General features: G+C 41.9%; 1 protein-coding gene across 2 annotated transcripts in view; it reads right to left on the bottom strand.

Annotated features, from left to right (window-relative positions):
- LOC139418770 (storkhead-box protein 2-like) overlaps positions 1–14,913 on the bottom strand; it is a 57,025-nt gene that overhangs the window by 30,304 nt on the left and 11,808 nt on the right. Inside the window, exon 1 of one of the 2 annotated variants that reach the window (XM_071168456.1) lies at positions 9,528–10,881. The exons of the other annotated variant lie outside the window; for it this stretch is intronic. Coding sequence (XP_071024557.1) covers positions 9,528–9,711 — 184 coding nt within the window. The 5' untranslated portion in view covers positions 9,712–10,881. Of the gene's footprint in view, positions 1–9,527; positions 10,882–14,913 lie in introns of those variants that run through there. 2 annotated transcript variants of the gene reach the window in all.

The following is a 14,913-nucleotide window of genomic DNA, read 5'->3' as shown; positions in this document are numbered from 1 at the left end:
ATAGACCCCACAAGATATGTCACCAGAGGTCGGTCTCTTCACATTCCAAGTCCAGAACAGACTATGGGAGGCGCACAGTACTACATAGAGGCATGACTACATGGAACTAACTCTATTCCACATCAGGTAACTGATGGAAGAAGTAGAATCCAATTTAAAAACAGATAAAAATACACATTACGGAACAGCAGGTACTGTGAAGAGACACACACACACACACACACACATACACACACACACACAGGCGTACACTCACAAATGCTAGCACATGCACTCTACACACACGTACATTGTAATATTGTTATATGGTGGTATTATACATTAGGTATTGTAGATATGTACTGGTGTAATAATGTTTTATTATCTACTGTTTTATATTTTATTTTATGTGTAAGTGCCTTAATGTGTTTGGACCCCAGGAAGAGTAGTTGCTACATTGGTAGCAGCTAATGGGGATCCCTAATAAATACAAATAAATACAACTGTGGGAAGCATTGAAGTCAAAATGAGTCAGCATCCCTGTGGAACGGTTTTGACAACTTGTAGAGTCCATGATCCAACGAATTGAGCCTGTTCGGATGGCAAAAGGGAAGGATGCAACTCAATATTAGGAAGGTGTTCCTAATGTTTGGTATACTACATGTATATATAGTAGAGGTCGACCGATTAATCGGAATGACCGATTTCAAGTTTTCATAACAATCGGAAATCGGTAATTTTGGACGCCGATTTTTTTAATATATTTTTTTACACCTTTATTTAATCTTTATTTAACTAGGCAAGTCAGTTAGGAACACATTCTTATTTTCAATGACGGCCGAGGGACAGTGGGTTAACTGCCTTGTTCAGGGGCAGAACGACAGATTTTTACCTTGTCAGCTCAGGGATTCAATCTTGCAACCTTACGGTTAACTAGTCGCTCTAACCACCTGCCTCACGAAGAGCCCGCCTGTTACGCGAATGCAGTAAGAAGCCAAGGTAAGTTGCTAGCTAGCATTAAACTTAATCAATCATAATCACTAGTTATAACTACACATGGTTGATGATATTACTACTTTATCTAGCATGTCCTGCGTTGCATATAAATCGGTGCAGTGCGCATTTGCGAAAAAAGACTGTCGTTGCTCCAACGTGTACCTAACCATAAACATCAATGCCTTTCTTAAAATCAATACACAGAAGTGTATATTTTTAAACCTGCATATTTAGCTAAAAGAAATCCAGGTTAGCAGGCAATATTAACTACGTGAAATTGTGTCACTTCTCTTGCGTTCATTGCACGCAGAGTCTATGCAACAGTTTGGGCAGCCTGGCTCATTGCGAACTAATTTGCCAGAATTTTACGTAATTATGACATAACATTATGACATAACATTGAGCAATGTAACAGGAATATTTAGACTGATGGATGCCACCCATTAAGATAAAATACGGAACCCTCCCTAACACGGACGACGCTATGCAATTGTGCGTCGCCCCATGGACCTCCCAGTCGTGGCTGGTTACGACAGAGCCTGGGCACGAACCCAGGGTCTCTGGTGGCACAGCTGGCGCTGCAGTACAGCGCCACCCGGGAGGCCCCTTCCTACCTGGGAATATTGAAGACTCATGTTAAAAGGAACCACCAGCTTTTTCATATGTTCTCATGTTCTGAGCAAGGAACTTAAACGTTAGCTTTCTTACATGGCACATATTGCACTTTTACTTTCTTGTCCAACACTTTGTTTTTGCATTATTTAAACCAAATTGAACATATTTCATTATTTATTTGAGGCTAAATTGATTTTATTGATGTATTATATTAAGTTAAAATAAGTGTTCATTCAGTGTGTTCATTCAGTGAGTGCAAGTGCCAAGACCAGGGTGGGCAAATTTGACGTTTATCGCAAGGCTTTTTGTGGCAAAACCATTGACAGAATAAAACAAAGAAATTATGTTTTTTATTTGATCAATTAAACGTTATAGGACAAAGTATATAAGTCATTACACACAGCTTGCTATTCGCAACAAGGCAGTTTGATGGAAACCCACCACTGCTGGTAAATGCACATATCTTTTTGTGGATGGAAACGTAGCTAGTGATGAAAATTGGTAGAACAAAAATATCTTAGCTAAAAAAATATTAGCTACACTTCCATTCACGTACCAAAAAGACCCCATCATGTCGAACGAACAAATTCTGTCAACATTTATAAATTGTACCGGCATTTCCTGCTGTTTCCATCAGCCCATCGTGACTTTTTTCACGTGTCAGGTAATTGGAAACCTGGTTATTGAGGCTATCACAGGTCCAATGATGAAAACAGGGCAGTTAAGCTTTGCATTCATTAATTTATTATTGCCTGACAGGACACCAGTGTTACTATTATTATTTGTCACATTTGACCAAATTTCCTTCATTTTTCTGATGCCATCTAGAATTTACAGCTTCTCGTAAAAGCAAAATAGCTTCATTTGTACAGTAACAACTGGATTTTTGCATTGTCATTAATAAGAACATCAACAATGACAACTCTGCTGCCTGTGTACAGTCCATGTTTGAAGAATGCAGAGAAGAGAGAGCTATTAGTGCTTCCATCTCTCAAGCTCCTCTCTGCTACCCTTAATACAATCATCCTGAGGAAATCCTACAGAGGTTAGTCAGTGATGTCAGCATCTGGGATGGCCAGAATGAGGGTGATTATTTTTTATCCTCGTTCAGTATATGAATGTGGAGAGAGACAACGAGATGAGTAGCTCAAACTGTCACACAAATCCTTCATTGATATACTGTATACTGAATATTTGAATGAACGTTCAAGTTGCACGTAACTGTAATTAGGATTTGGCCCGAAGTGAGTAACAGAGAGAGAGAGAGAGAGAGATATACAGTACCAGTTCCAGAGGCTTAAGAGGCGTCATCTTAGTGGCTGACTGATTTTCTACAACTCAAACAGCTGACTGGAGGCAGGGAACAAGGGCTTACTCATGCGCAGCCTCCTCCCTCTCCTCTATACGTATTACTACATAGAGGGCTGGCTAACACCGCAGCACTACCGTGGCCTGATTTCTCTACCCACGCCTCAACTGCAGCTGGGGCCCAGGTCCACATGGTCCTAGCCAAGAATTGAGCCAGAAATAACATTTAGCCTTCAGATGCTTTTGGGAAACCAGGCCCAGCTCTACTTCACAAAGACAAACACATTTTTGAATCTTTTTGCTAGATTTCAAGCACATCTGCTTCTGCCAGTGCATTCAGAAAATATGCATACCCCTTGACTTAGTCAAAATGTAATTGTGTTACAGCCTGAATTCAAAATTGATTAAATATACTTTAGAAATGTTTGCATATGTATGAAAAAAATGTATACAGAAACATCTCATTTACATGTTAAGATTCAATACATGTTAGATTCACCTTTGACAGCGATTACAGCTGTGAGTCTTTCTGGGTAAGTCTGAGAGCTTTGCACACCTGGATTGTACAACATTTGCAGATTATAATTTACAAATTCTACAAGATGTGTTAACTTGGTTATTGATCATTGCTAGACAGCCATTTTCAAGTCTTGCCCTTTAAGTCAAAACTGTAACTAGGCCACTCAGGAGCATTCAATGTCGTCGTCTTGGTAAGCAACTTAAGTGTATATTTGTACTTGTGTTTTAGGTTATTGTCCTGCTGAAAGGTGAATTTGTTCTTCCAGTGTGTATTGGAAAGCAGAATGAACCAGGTTTTCCTTTAGGATTTTGCCTGTGCTTAGCTCTATTACATTTATTTTTTATCCTAAAGAACTACCCTAATCCCTGCCAATGACAAGCATACCCATAACATGATGCAGCCACCACCATGCTTGAAAAATGAAGTGGTACTCAGTGATGTGTTATGTTAGATTTGCCCCAAACATAACGCTTTGTATTCAGAACATAAAGTTCCTTTCTTAGCAATTGTTTTAGCCGTTTAACTTTAATGCCTTATTGCAAACACAATGCATGTTCTTTTCACTCTGTCATTTAGGTTAGTATTGTGGAGTAACTACAATGTTGTTGATCCATCCTCAGTTTTCTCCATTACACTCTAACTGTTCTAAAGTCACCATTAGCCTCATTGTGAAATCCCTGAATGGTTTCCTTCCTCTCTGGCAACTGAGTGACTGGGTGTATATTGATACAGCATCCAAAGTGTAATTAATAACTTCACTGTGCTCAAAGGGATATTCAATGTCTGTTTTTTTACCCATCTACCAACCAACAAGTGCCCTTCTTTGTGAGGCATTGGAAAAGCTTCATGGTCTTTGTGGTTGAATCTGTGTTCGAAATTCACTGTTTGGCCTTACATATAATTGTATGTGTGGGGTACAGATATGAGATAGTCATTCAAAAAAATCTTGTCAAACACACAAGCACACACACAAGTTCATGCAACTTAATGTGTGACATGTTGATACAGGGCCCCCCCAGGGGAGTGTCCTCAGCCCTCTGCTGTACTCCCTGTTCACCCACAACTGCGTGGCTTTGCACGACACCAACTCCATCATCAAGTTTGCTGTTGTAGGCCTGATAACCAACAACCACAAGTCAGTCTATAAGGAAGTGATAAGTGAACTGGCATTGTGGTGCCAGGACAACAACCTCTCCCTCAACATCATAAAAAAAGGAGTTGATTGTTGACCTCAGGAAGCAGGGACCATGGTCCGATCCCCATCAACGAGACTGCAGTAGATAGAGTCATCAGTTTTAAGTTCCTCTGTGTCCACATCACAGAGGACTTGACATGGACCAACACCACCACCACTCTTGTCAAGAGGGCGCAACAGCACCTCTACTTCCTAAGGGGGCTGAATACATTTGGCATGCCACTCCCGGTTCTCTCCAAATACTACCACTGCACCATCGAGAGCGTCCTGAACGGTTGCATCATGTTCTGGTACGGGAATTGCTTTGTCTACCACTGCAAGGCCATCCAGCAGGTGGTGAAGACGTCCAAGTACATGGGACCATGCTTCCACCCATCCAGGACATCTAATCGAAGCAGTGCCTGAGAAAGTCCTGCAGCATCAAGGACCGCACACACTCCAGCTATGAGCTGTTCACTCCCTTACCGTCGGGTAAATGGTATCGGAGCATGAGGTCTGACACCAACAAGCTCAGAGACAGTTTCTATCTACAAGCCATCAGACTGCTGAACACTTTAACTGACCACATGCACTAACTCGCCGCACCTTAGCACACACGCACTCACCCACCCACCCACACAGACACATTCAAGCTATACACACACATCACAACTGCTGCTACCAGACTGGTATTATTATTGCTAAATACTGCAAACTTTTAGCACTTGTCCCCCAATCCCCAAAACCCGTGTAAATATTGTGCTATAAATTGTGCCTTCCTGTACTATACTTCTGCTAAAATGTTTTCCATTCTACTGAGCCATTTACTTTACGTTTGTAATCTTATCTTTTATTATTGTTTTTGCATTGACGAGAAAGAACCGGCTAGTAAGCATTTCGTTGGACGGTGTATACCATGCGCATCCTGTACATAAGACTAATAGAGTGGGTGAAAATTATGGGATCAATATCAAGCCAAATGTATTCGCAAATGTGAATCACCAATCAAATTAATAAATCACTTTCCACAAATGTAAATCACTTTGATCCCATAGAAAATGGGACAAGTAGATTTCTTATTTCCTCTATGATTTTGTGTACTTTTCAAATTCTGAATCAGCTAACAATCAGTTGACGGGTGGAGAAACCCTGTCAAAGTTATGATTCTCTAAAAATGTAAGTGAGTAAAGGCTGATTATCATATGTCACTTATTCAAATTCATCCTGTTACATGTCATTAATTATTCAAATACTATCCAATGAGATTCAAAGTTGATCCCTAAAAATGACTTATTTTCACCAACCTAATTGCTGGTTTGGCTGTCTTTTTCTACAGATCACCCATCTACACCCATCAAGTGAGTACAGACTGACGCAGGACGTCCATGTAAATTGATAAATGGTTGAAATTAAGCTGGTCCACCCTGGCCTTTATTGGGCTGTTGATTTTTGGGCTGGCCTTGATTTGGACCAAAAATAGTTATCAATGCTTTGTCCACTTAGTCCCAAATGGACTGGCCTTGATTTGACCCATTGAACATGATTACTGCCAGCTCAGAAGCTTTTAAAATGCTAACAGAAGTGCAATAATACATTTTCCATACTTTATTCTATCTAAAGTTGAATGTATTTCAAGGCCTACCATCAAACTCAGTGCCTCTAAGCTTGACATCATGGGAAAATCAAAAGAAACCAGCCAAGACCTCAGAAAAAAATGGTAGACCTTCACAAGTTTGGTTCATCCTTGGGAGCAATTTCCAAACGCCTGAAGGTACCACATTCATCTGTACAAACAATAGTATAAACACCATGGGACCACGCATGGGGACAAAGATCGTACTTTTTGGAGAAATGTCCTCTGGTCTGATGAAACAAAAATATAACTATTTGGCCATAATGACCATTGTTATGTTTGGAGGAAAAAGGGAGAGGCGTGCAAGCTGAAGACACCATCCCAACCATGAAGCACGGGGGTGGCAGCATCATGTTATGGGGTGCTTTGCTGCAGGAGGGACTGGTGCACTTAACAAAACAGATGCCATCATGAGGAGGAAAATGATGTGAATATATTGAAGCAACATCTCAAGACATCAGTCACGAAGTTAAAGCTTGGTCACAAATGGGTCTTCCAAATGGGACAATGACCCCAAGCATACTTCCAAAGTTGTGGCAAAATGGCTTAAGGACAACAACGTCAAGGTATTAGAGTGGCCATCAGAAAGCCCTGACCTCAATCCTATAGAAAATTTGTGGGCAGAACAGAAACAGTGTGAGCAAGGAGGCCTACAAACCTGACTCAAGTTACACCAGCTCTGCCAGGAGGAATGGGCCAAAATTCACCCAACTTATTGCGTGAATCTTGTGGAAGTCTACCTGAAACGTTTGACCCAAGTTAAACAATTTAAAGACAATGCTACCAAATACTAAATGAGTGTATGTAAACTTCTGACCAACTGGGAATGTGATGAAAGAAATAAAATATAAAATAAATCATTCTCTACTATTATTCTGATATTTCACATTCTTAAAATAAAAGTGGTGATGCTAACTGACCTAAGACAGGGAATTTTTACTAGGATTAAATGTCAGGAATTGTGAAAAACTAAGTTTAAATTAATTTGGCTAAGGTGTATGTAAACTTCCGACTTCAACTGTATTTTAAACTATTTCACATAGAACTGAAAATGAACGTTGCTTAAATGTCAGACAAAGATGCCTTTTTATTGTATTGTCAATTATATTTTGCTTAGTGGACAGGAACCACCAGGAACTTCTTTCAATACTTTAGAAATGCATCCTTCCTTCCTTGTTTTCTGGAGGTACACACACATGTAGCTAGCTGTAAGCAAGGTACCATCCTATTACTTTCACAGATCCAACCAATTCACGTCTGTGATTACTTCAAGGAAGGTAAGAAAGAAGTATTCATATAGGGTACAGTTGTAATCGATCCAGAGCATCCCAAATGTGCTCAATGGGTGACATGTCTGGTGAGTATACTGCACAGACCATGTGTACAGATCCTTGCAACATGGTGCCGTAAATTATCATGCTGAAACATGAGGTGATGGCGGCGGATGAATGGCACGACAATGGGCTTCATGATCTCGTTACGGTATCTCTGTGCATTCAACTTGACATCGATAAAATGCTATTGTATTCATTGTTTATAGTTTATGCCTGCCCATACCATAATCTTACAGCAACACAGGGCACTCTGTCCGCAACGCTGACATCAGCGAACTTCTCGCCCACACGTCTGCCATCTCCCCAGTACAGTTGAAACCGGGATTCGTCCGTGAAGAACACACTTCTCCAGCATGCCAGTGGCCATCGAAGGAGAGCATTTTCCCACTGAAGTCAATTACAACGCCAAACTGCAGTCAGGTCAAGACCCTGGTGAGGATGATGAGCATGCAGATGAGCTTCCCTGCAGAAATTATTTGGTTGTCCAAACCCACAGTTTCATCAGTTGTCCAGGTGGCTGGTCTCAGACAATCCTGCAGATGAAGAAGCCGGATGTGGAGTTCTTGGGCTGGCAAGGTTACATGTGGTCTGCGGTTGTGGGGCTGGTTGGACATACTGCCAAATTCTCTTAAACAACCTTGGATTCAGCTTATGGTAGAGAAATTAGCATTCAGTTCTCTGGCAAAAGCTCTGGTGGACATTCATGCACTCAGCATGCTTCCTCAAAACTTGAGACATCTGTGGCATTGTGTTGTGTGACAAAACTGCACATTTATTGTCCCCAGCACAAGGTTCACCTGTGTAACGATCATGCCGTTTAATCAGCTTCTTGATATTCCACACCTGTCAGGTGGATGGATTATCTTGGCAAAGGAGAAATGGTCACTAACAGGGATGTAAACAAATTTGTGCACAACATATGAAAGAAATAAGCTTTTTGGAACATTTCTGTGATCTTTTACTTTAGCTCGTGAAACATGGGAGCAACACTTTACATGTTGCGTTTATATTTTTGTTCAGTATAGGTCGCTGATGTTGGCTAATAAATTAGCTAGCTTGTCAAGCAGTCAAGCAAGGAGATCATGTAGCTAGTTAGTCTGATGAAACATCACAATTTAAACAAGTCACGCCAATGAAAGTCAAACTCCAAGGTTAGAATGTTTTTATATTTCATGCCAAAAACATCTATATAATGAATTGTATTGCACAACAATGATTTGGTTTTAAATTATTTTGAGATGACTTCTACATTAAATTGAAAATATGCTAAACGGGAGAGATTATTTTCATCCGAAAATGTTTTGTTTTTAAGATTGGCTGTTTAAACAAAAGCAATGTGAAATATCCCTTTAAAACGTACCATGATGTCATTAAAAACATAGACCATGAACTACATTATTGATTATACCCCATTTCACAGTCCTATCTGACACTTCACACAACAGTACCAGATGGACAAGCATCTCACAGAAATGTGCATGCTATATGGATATGCAGATCACTCACACCTCAACCCATGATTCAAGGGGAAAGAAAAATCTGTGATGGGAGGGTTTCAAAGCTGTAGCTCCAACAACATCCCATTGCTTACCATTTTAGCCCTTGGTTGTACTAAAATCCTAATATTACCGTTTTAATTAATAAATAACCAAACCGCCGTGATGCAATATCCTTGCCTGGGACCATTCAATTCCAATATTGTCTTTACCCTTTTACTATGTCACTTAAAAAAAAAATATATGCATTTCACAAGCATTACAGAACACAGACACTCACAAACTCAACCCTTTGTCATCACATATTCCATATCCATAGAAACCCAATAGTAGCCTTGGAAAAAATGTGATCTTGGAAGAAACCAAGACCTTACTAACCCTCACGTACAACTTCACACATGCTTGCCAACATCTGACAAGATGGTGAATTAGGGATGGTAGTGGTTGTGGTGGGGGGTGCTGTCAGACTCACCTGGCATTTGGTAGCCCCGGGGGGGACCTGGTGAGATGTGGGGTGGAGGAGGGGGAGTGTGGTGGTGTTTCTGCTGGAGACGGAAGTCCTTCTCGCTCCGGGAGCGGGTGCGCTCCGGCAGCCGCTCGGACAGGTCCGAACTGGGCCAGGCCCGCCGCAAATTAGTGCTGCGGGTCTTTTTCATAGCGACCCCTGGGGCAAGCGGCTTGCCACGGGGCTACTACTGTGTTCGGGGGGAGGCCGACCAGAGGCTTAGTGCCTCCCCCACACCAGGCTGCATCACATCCGGCCGTGATTGGGAGTCCCATAGGGCGACGCACAATTGGCCCAGCGTCGCCCGGATTTGGCCGGGGTAGGCCATCATTGTAAATAAGAATTTGTTCTTAATGGACTTGCCTAGTTAAATAAACCTTAAATTAAAAATACATTAAAAAATCATCAGGGATGCCCGGTGCAAGGGATCAGGCGAGAGACATGACGGAGGACCAGCGTGCACGCTTGCATACACACACACGCACGTTCTCATTCACAGGCAAACTACTACAGCCGCCCCTCAATCCAGACTGCGGTGGATTGGCATCTGCTGCGTTTTCCCAGGCTGATCCATTGCGGCGGAGGCGGTGCTGGTTGCGCGAGGCATCACCCTTTTTTTATGTCAGCGATCAGTCCAAACCACCATTTGTAGCATCCCTGTTCGCATGCGTCGGGAGGCACATTACGTAGCCGCTATGCTGCGGGAGGGGAGGGGTGGCAGGGGTAAGGATGAAGGAAATGGGGCATGGGAGGCAAGGAGAGAGGATGGCGAGGAGAGATGGAGGTGTGGGAAAGGAAGGTTGGAGGGGGGTTGATTCAGGTGAATGGAGTTTTTTTTGTGGAGGAGGGGGAAGAGAGGGGTAGAGAATCGGCAGTTTAGCTGTCGAGGCTCTTCTCCACAATAGCTCAATTCACCATGGGAACTATAGGGCTCGCTCGGCCGAGCCCCGGAAAACAAAAGAGCCCCCCCTTTGAGGAAAAAAGGAGAAAGAATAGCGCCCTTTACCCCGACCTCCACAGAAAAACTCTATAGATTGCAGAGTGTAGCGGAGGCCAAATCCACCGCGCAAGACCCGCTCGTCCTCGACGACACCACACCGAGAAAGGGTGGGGAGAAAAAAAAAGATGGAGCGCATAGAAATAAAACAAATCCCAGAATAGATATCCTCCTCCTCTCTCGTGAAAATCCAATACGAGAATCCAATCCTAAGAGGCTCGTTGGAGCATCCATTCATTCAACCGACAGGGCTACAGCTAACTCCAGTCAACGGCCAATGTCTTTCAACGGTAACCACCGCAGCTGCCACTGCTCCCAGAACCTCAAGAAAGGGTGTGTGTGTGCGTGCCTGCCCACTGTGCGAGATTCTGCGTGAGCATGCGTGTGTCTGTGTCTGGGTGACTGAGACAAGGGGAGGGGTAGGGGGAGCGAGTGAGAGAGAGAGAGACCGAGGACACAAGTATAGTGGAGAAGAAAGAAAATAACATCCACACACACACAAATGCAGCAGCCACATGTGTCCTGCAAGCAATTTATTAAGGTACTAATGATGAGAGCCTCTGGCTGAGTGTTTTTTTTTAACCACCCCCCTCACTCTTGCTCTCCATCCCTCTCTAACTCTCTCTCTATCAGCTGTGCAGTGCCACTGCAGGAAAGGGGGCAGGATAAGCATGAGACCATCTCCCTCGCTACCCTCTTGAGACATGTCCCATGCTAATTGAGGAACTGTCCTGCATTACATGCAACTGAACAACCCCCAAAGCTTGGCTCCGCCCCCAGCTTTTGGCCCAGCCTATGAAAGCTCTGCTGTTAGATGAAATTGTTAAAATGATTAGCCCCTCTATATAACCACTGTATAACAATGAATGGTATTAAATAATACAACAGAAACACCATCAAGGATTTGCTTCATCAATATTATTTTCATTTAACTAGGCAAGTCAGTTAAGAACAAATTCTTATTTTACAATGACAGCCTACCCCAGCCAAACCCAGACTACGCTGGGCCAATTGTACACCACCGTATGGGACTCTCAATTACAGCTGGTTGTGATACAGCCTGGAATGGAACCAGGGTCTATAGTGATGCCTCTATCACTGAGATGCAGTGCCTTAGACCACTGCGCCACTCAGGAGTCCCTACTGAAATTGATTTCACATTTCTTATTTCTATTCAAAACTGCATATAGTTTTACTTGGCTTACAATTTTTAAATGGGCTCCTGAGTGGTGCAGTGGTCTAAGACACAGCATCTCAATGCAAGAGGAGTCACTGCAATGCCTGGTTACATCAAATCCAGGCTACATCACATCTGGCTGTGATTGGGAGTCCCATAGGGCGGTGCACAATTGGCCCAGCATCGTTGGGGTAGGCCATTATTGTAAATAATAATTTGTTCTTAACTGACTTTCCTAGTTAAATATATTTTAAACAACAGGGATTCTTCCTTGAAATGTCATGCTTCAGACTTCTTTCCCTTATTCCCACTTGTGAGTGATACCACTAAAGACAACTCATAGAGTAAGACCCCATCTACATTTATTAGCCTACAGAAGCCAATTTTTGTATTTAATAAATGTTCTATTTCACCACAATGTTTGGTAGACCAGTCAGTCCTTAGCTCTGAGGTTTGTATCTTTGAGATTCTACTGTAGATTAAATCATCATAGACCAAAAGGCAAGGATTTAAAGTGTTACTTAAAGTCAGGAGTTCCCCTGAAGTCTACATGAGTTTTCCAGATGTAATAAAATTTCAGGGAAGATGAGAGGGACCCCATACACACTCAGGTTGAACAACTGATGTACAACTTACTTGATGCAAAGGTTTTGATACAACTGATATTGTTGTGATACAATGGAGAGTTTGTCTGCACACAAAATGTTTACACAACAATTGTGCAGTGTCTCCACAACACTTGTGTAATTAGTTTTATGCAGACAAACTCTGTTGTATCACAACAGTTGTGCCAGATGTGTTGTACATCAGTTGTACAACTTGAGTATGTACAGAGCCAAAGGTGTTTAATCCTTTTCCCCTCAAAATTGACATTTTTTTTGTAATTCAAGGACGTTAATAATTATTACAGGCCATGGCAGAGACAAATTAATGAGATCAGAGAGGCTTCTACACACACACCTAATTAGATTAAACTTTTTGGGGGGCGAATTCAATGAAACTTTGCTATTATCAGGCATCATCCTCCATGAGTCATGGCGTGATGTCACGAGCGTCGTAAATACATTCGGACCAAAGTGCAGCATGAAATCGGTTTGACATCTTTTTATTAAAGTGAACCGAACAAAAAACAATAACGAATACACAACCAGTGACGTTCATGCAGTGCTCGCTCACAGGCAACTATACAGAAACAAGATCCCACAAAACACAGTGTGGAAATGGCTGCCTAAATATGATCCCCAATCAGAGACAACGATAAACAGCTGCCTATGATTGGGAAACATACCAGGAGGCCAACATAGAAAAAACAACCTATATTACCCACCCTAGTCACACCCCGACACAACAAGGAGAATAAAAAGGCTCTCTATGGTCAGGGCATGACACGTAAACTCTTGGCTATTCTTGACTACTTCTGCACCATGAAGTACATTTAATCACAGTTGAAAAACCAATATTATGTTATTTATGCAACAAACAAAAAAATTAACATACTCAAAATTACATGCATGAATTTGGTTGTAACTGTCTAAATGTCAGGGGCACATAAGGCATTCAGACGTTTTTATCTCAATATCAAATCATTTCTGGGTAACAATTAAGTTCCTTACAGTAATATTTTTCCATTACAATGGTAAAAAAATAAACAAAAAAACACAATTTCTCAAGCAAGAATTTAGCTTGGTACTGTCTAGGAGTGGTCCTTATAGTGAGTGACCTAATTGGAGGGGCCAAATTGGAGGGACATCTAACCTGAAAACTAGCTGCTATTGGCAGATAGATTTGGAAATCTTTTTGTTGTTGGTCTATTAACTTTCGCCGCCTGGTAATGTCACTAGGCAGGCCATAACTCCACCCATGCAAAGTCTGTTGTAGATTGTATTTTCAACCAGTAACTATCAGGAAATAACACTGATCAAATGTTCCACACTTGTGCAGTGTTAGTTTCAGGAAATCTGAATTTTGACTGCATTGGGCCTTTAATGTAGATTCAGCAAGATGACATAACTTTTCCTTTCTACTATGTTAAATCCCATCTAGGGGCCGATGGGACTTAAATTAGCGCACGTTAAAAAGCATGATGGTGCAATGCATCTGAATGTTAATGATTCAATGTGTTCATGTTTTAATTGTATCTGTCCCTTAACCAAAATATATTGTTATTATTATAAACAACAAGACCATATCTGTCCGAAACAGATATCAACAGTAACCAAATCTGCCAAGCTTTCTGTATTTGTCTCTTGCCAATTTGCATCCTCCCGCATATCCACAGCATAGGATACCCTCAAAGGAAAAAAGCTGAATCTTTAGCAACTATGCTTATTCTGTGGGTAAGTAAACTAAACCATATTTAGGCTAGTTATACAGTACATAAAAGGCACACTATATATGATATTTATCTTGTGCCCCCAAATATAAACACACTTTCGGATATCAAATACAATTTTATTTGTCACATGCGCCAAATACAACAGGTGTAGTAGTCCTTACAGAAAAATGCTTACTTACAAGCCCTTAACCATCAATGCAGTTAAGAAAAATACCTTAAAAATGTAAGAAATAAAAGTAACAAATAATTAAAGAGCAGCAGTAAACTAACAATAGCGAGGATATATACAGGGGGTACTGGTACAGAGTCAATGTGCGGGGACTCCGGTTAGTCGAGGTAATATGTACATGTAGGTAGAATTATTAACGTGACTATGCATAGATAATAACAAAGAGTAGCAGCAGCATATAAAGAGGGTGGGCAATGCAAATATTCTGGGGTAGCCATTTGATAAGCTGTTCAGGAGTCTTATGGCTTGGGGGTAGAAGCTGTTTGGAAGCCTCTTGGACCTAGACTCGGCTCTCCGGTACCGCTTGCCATTCGGGAGCAGAGAGAACAGTCTATGACTAGGGTGGCTGGAGACTTTGACAATTTTTAGGGCCTTCCTCTGACACCGCCTGGTATAGAGGTCCTGGATGGCAGGAAACTTGGCCCCAGTGATGTACTGGGCAGTACACACAACCCTCTGTAGTGCCTTGTGGTCGGAGGCCGAGCAGTTGCCATACCAGGCAGTGAAGCAACCCATCAGGATGCTCTCGATAGTGCAGCTGTATAACTTTGAGGATCTGAGGACCCATGCCAAAACGTTTTAGTCTCCTGAGAGGGAATAGGCGTTGTCGTGCCC

This window comes from Oncorhynchus clarkii, chromosome 10, assembly GCF_045791955.1.
Source record: "Oncorhynchus clarkii lewisi isolate Uvic-CL-2024 chromosome 10, UVic_Ocla_1.0, whole genome shotgun sequence".
In the NCBI taxonomy this organism is placed as follows: Eukaryota; Metazoa; Chordata; class Actinopteri; order Salmoniformes; family Salmonidae; genus Oncorhynchus; species Oncorhynchus clarkii.
The sequence above is the reverse complement of the archived record's forward strand: the minus strand, read 5'-3'. Positions and strand labels throughout refer to the sequence as shown.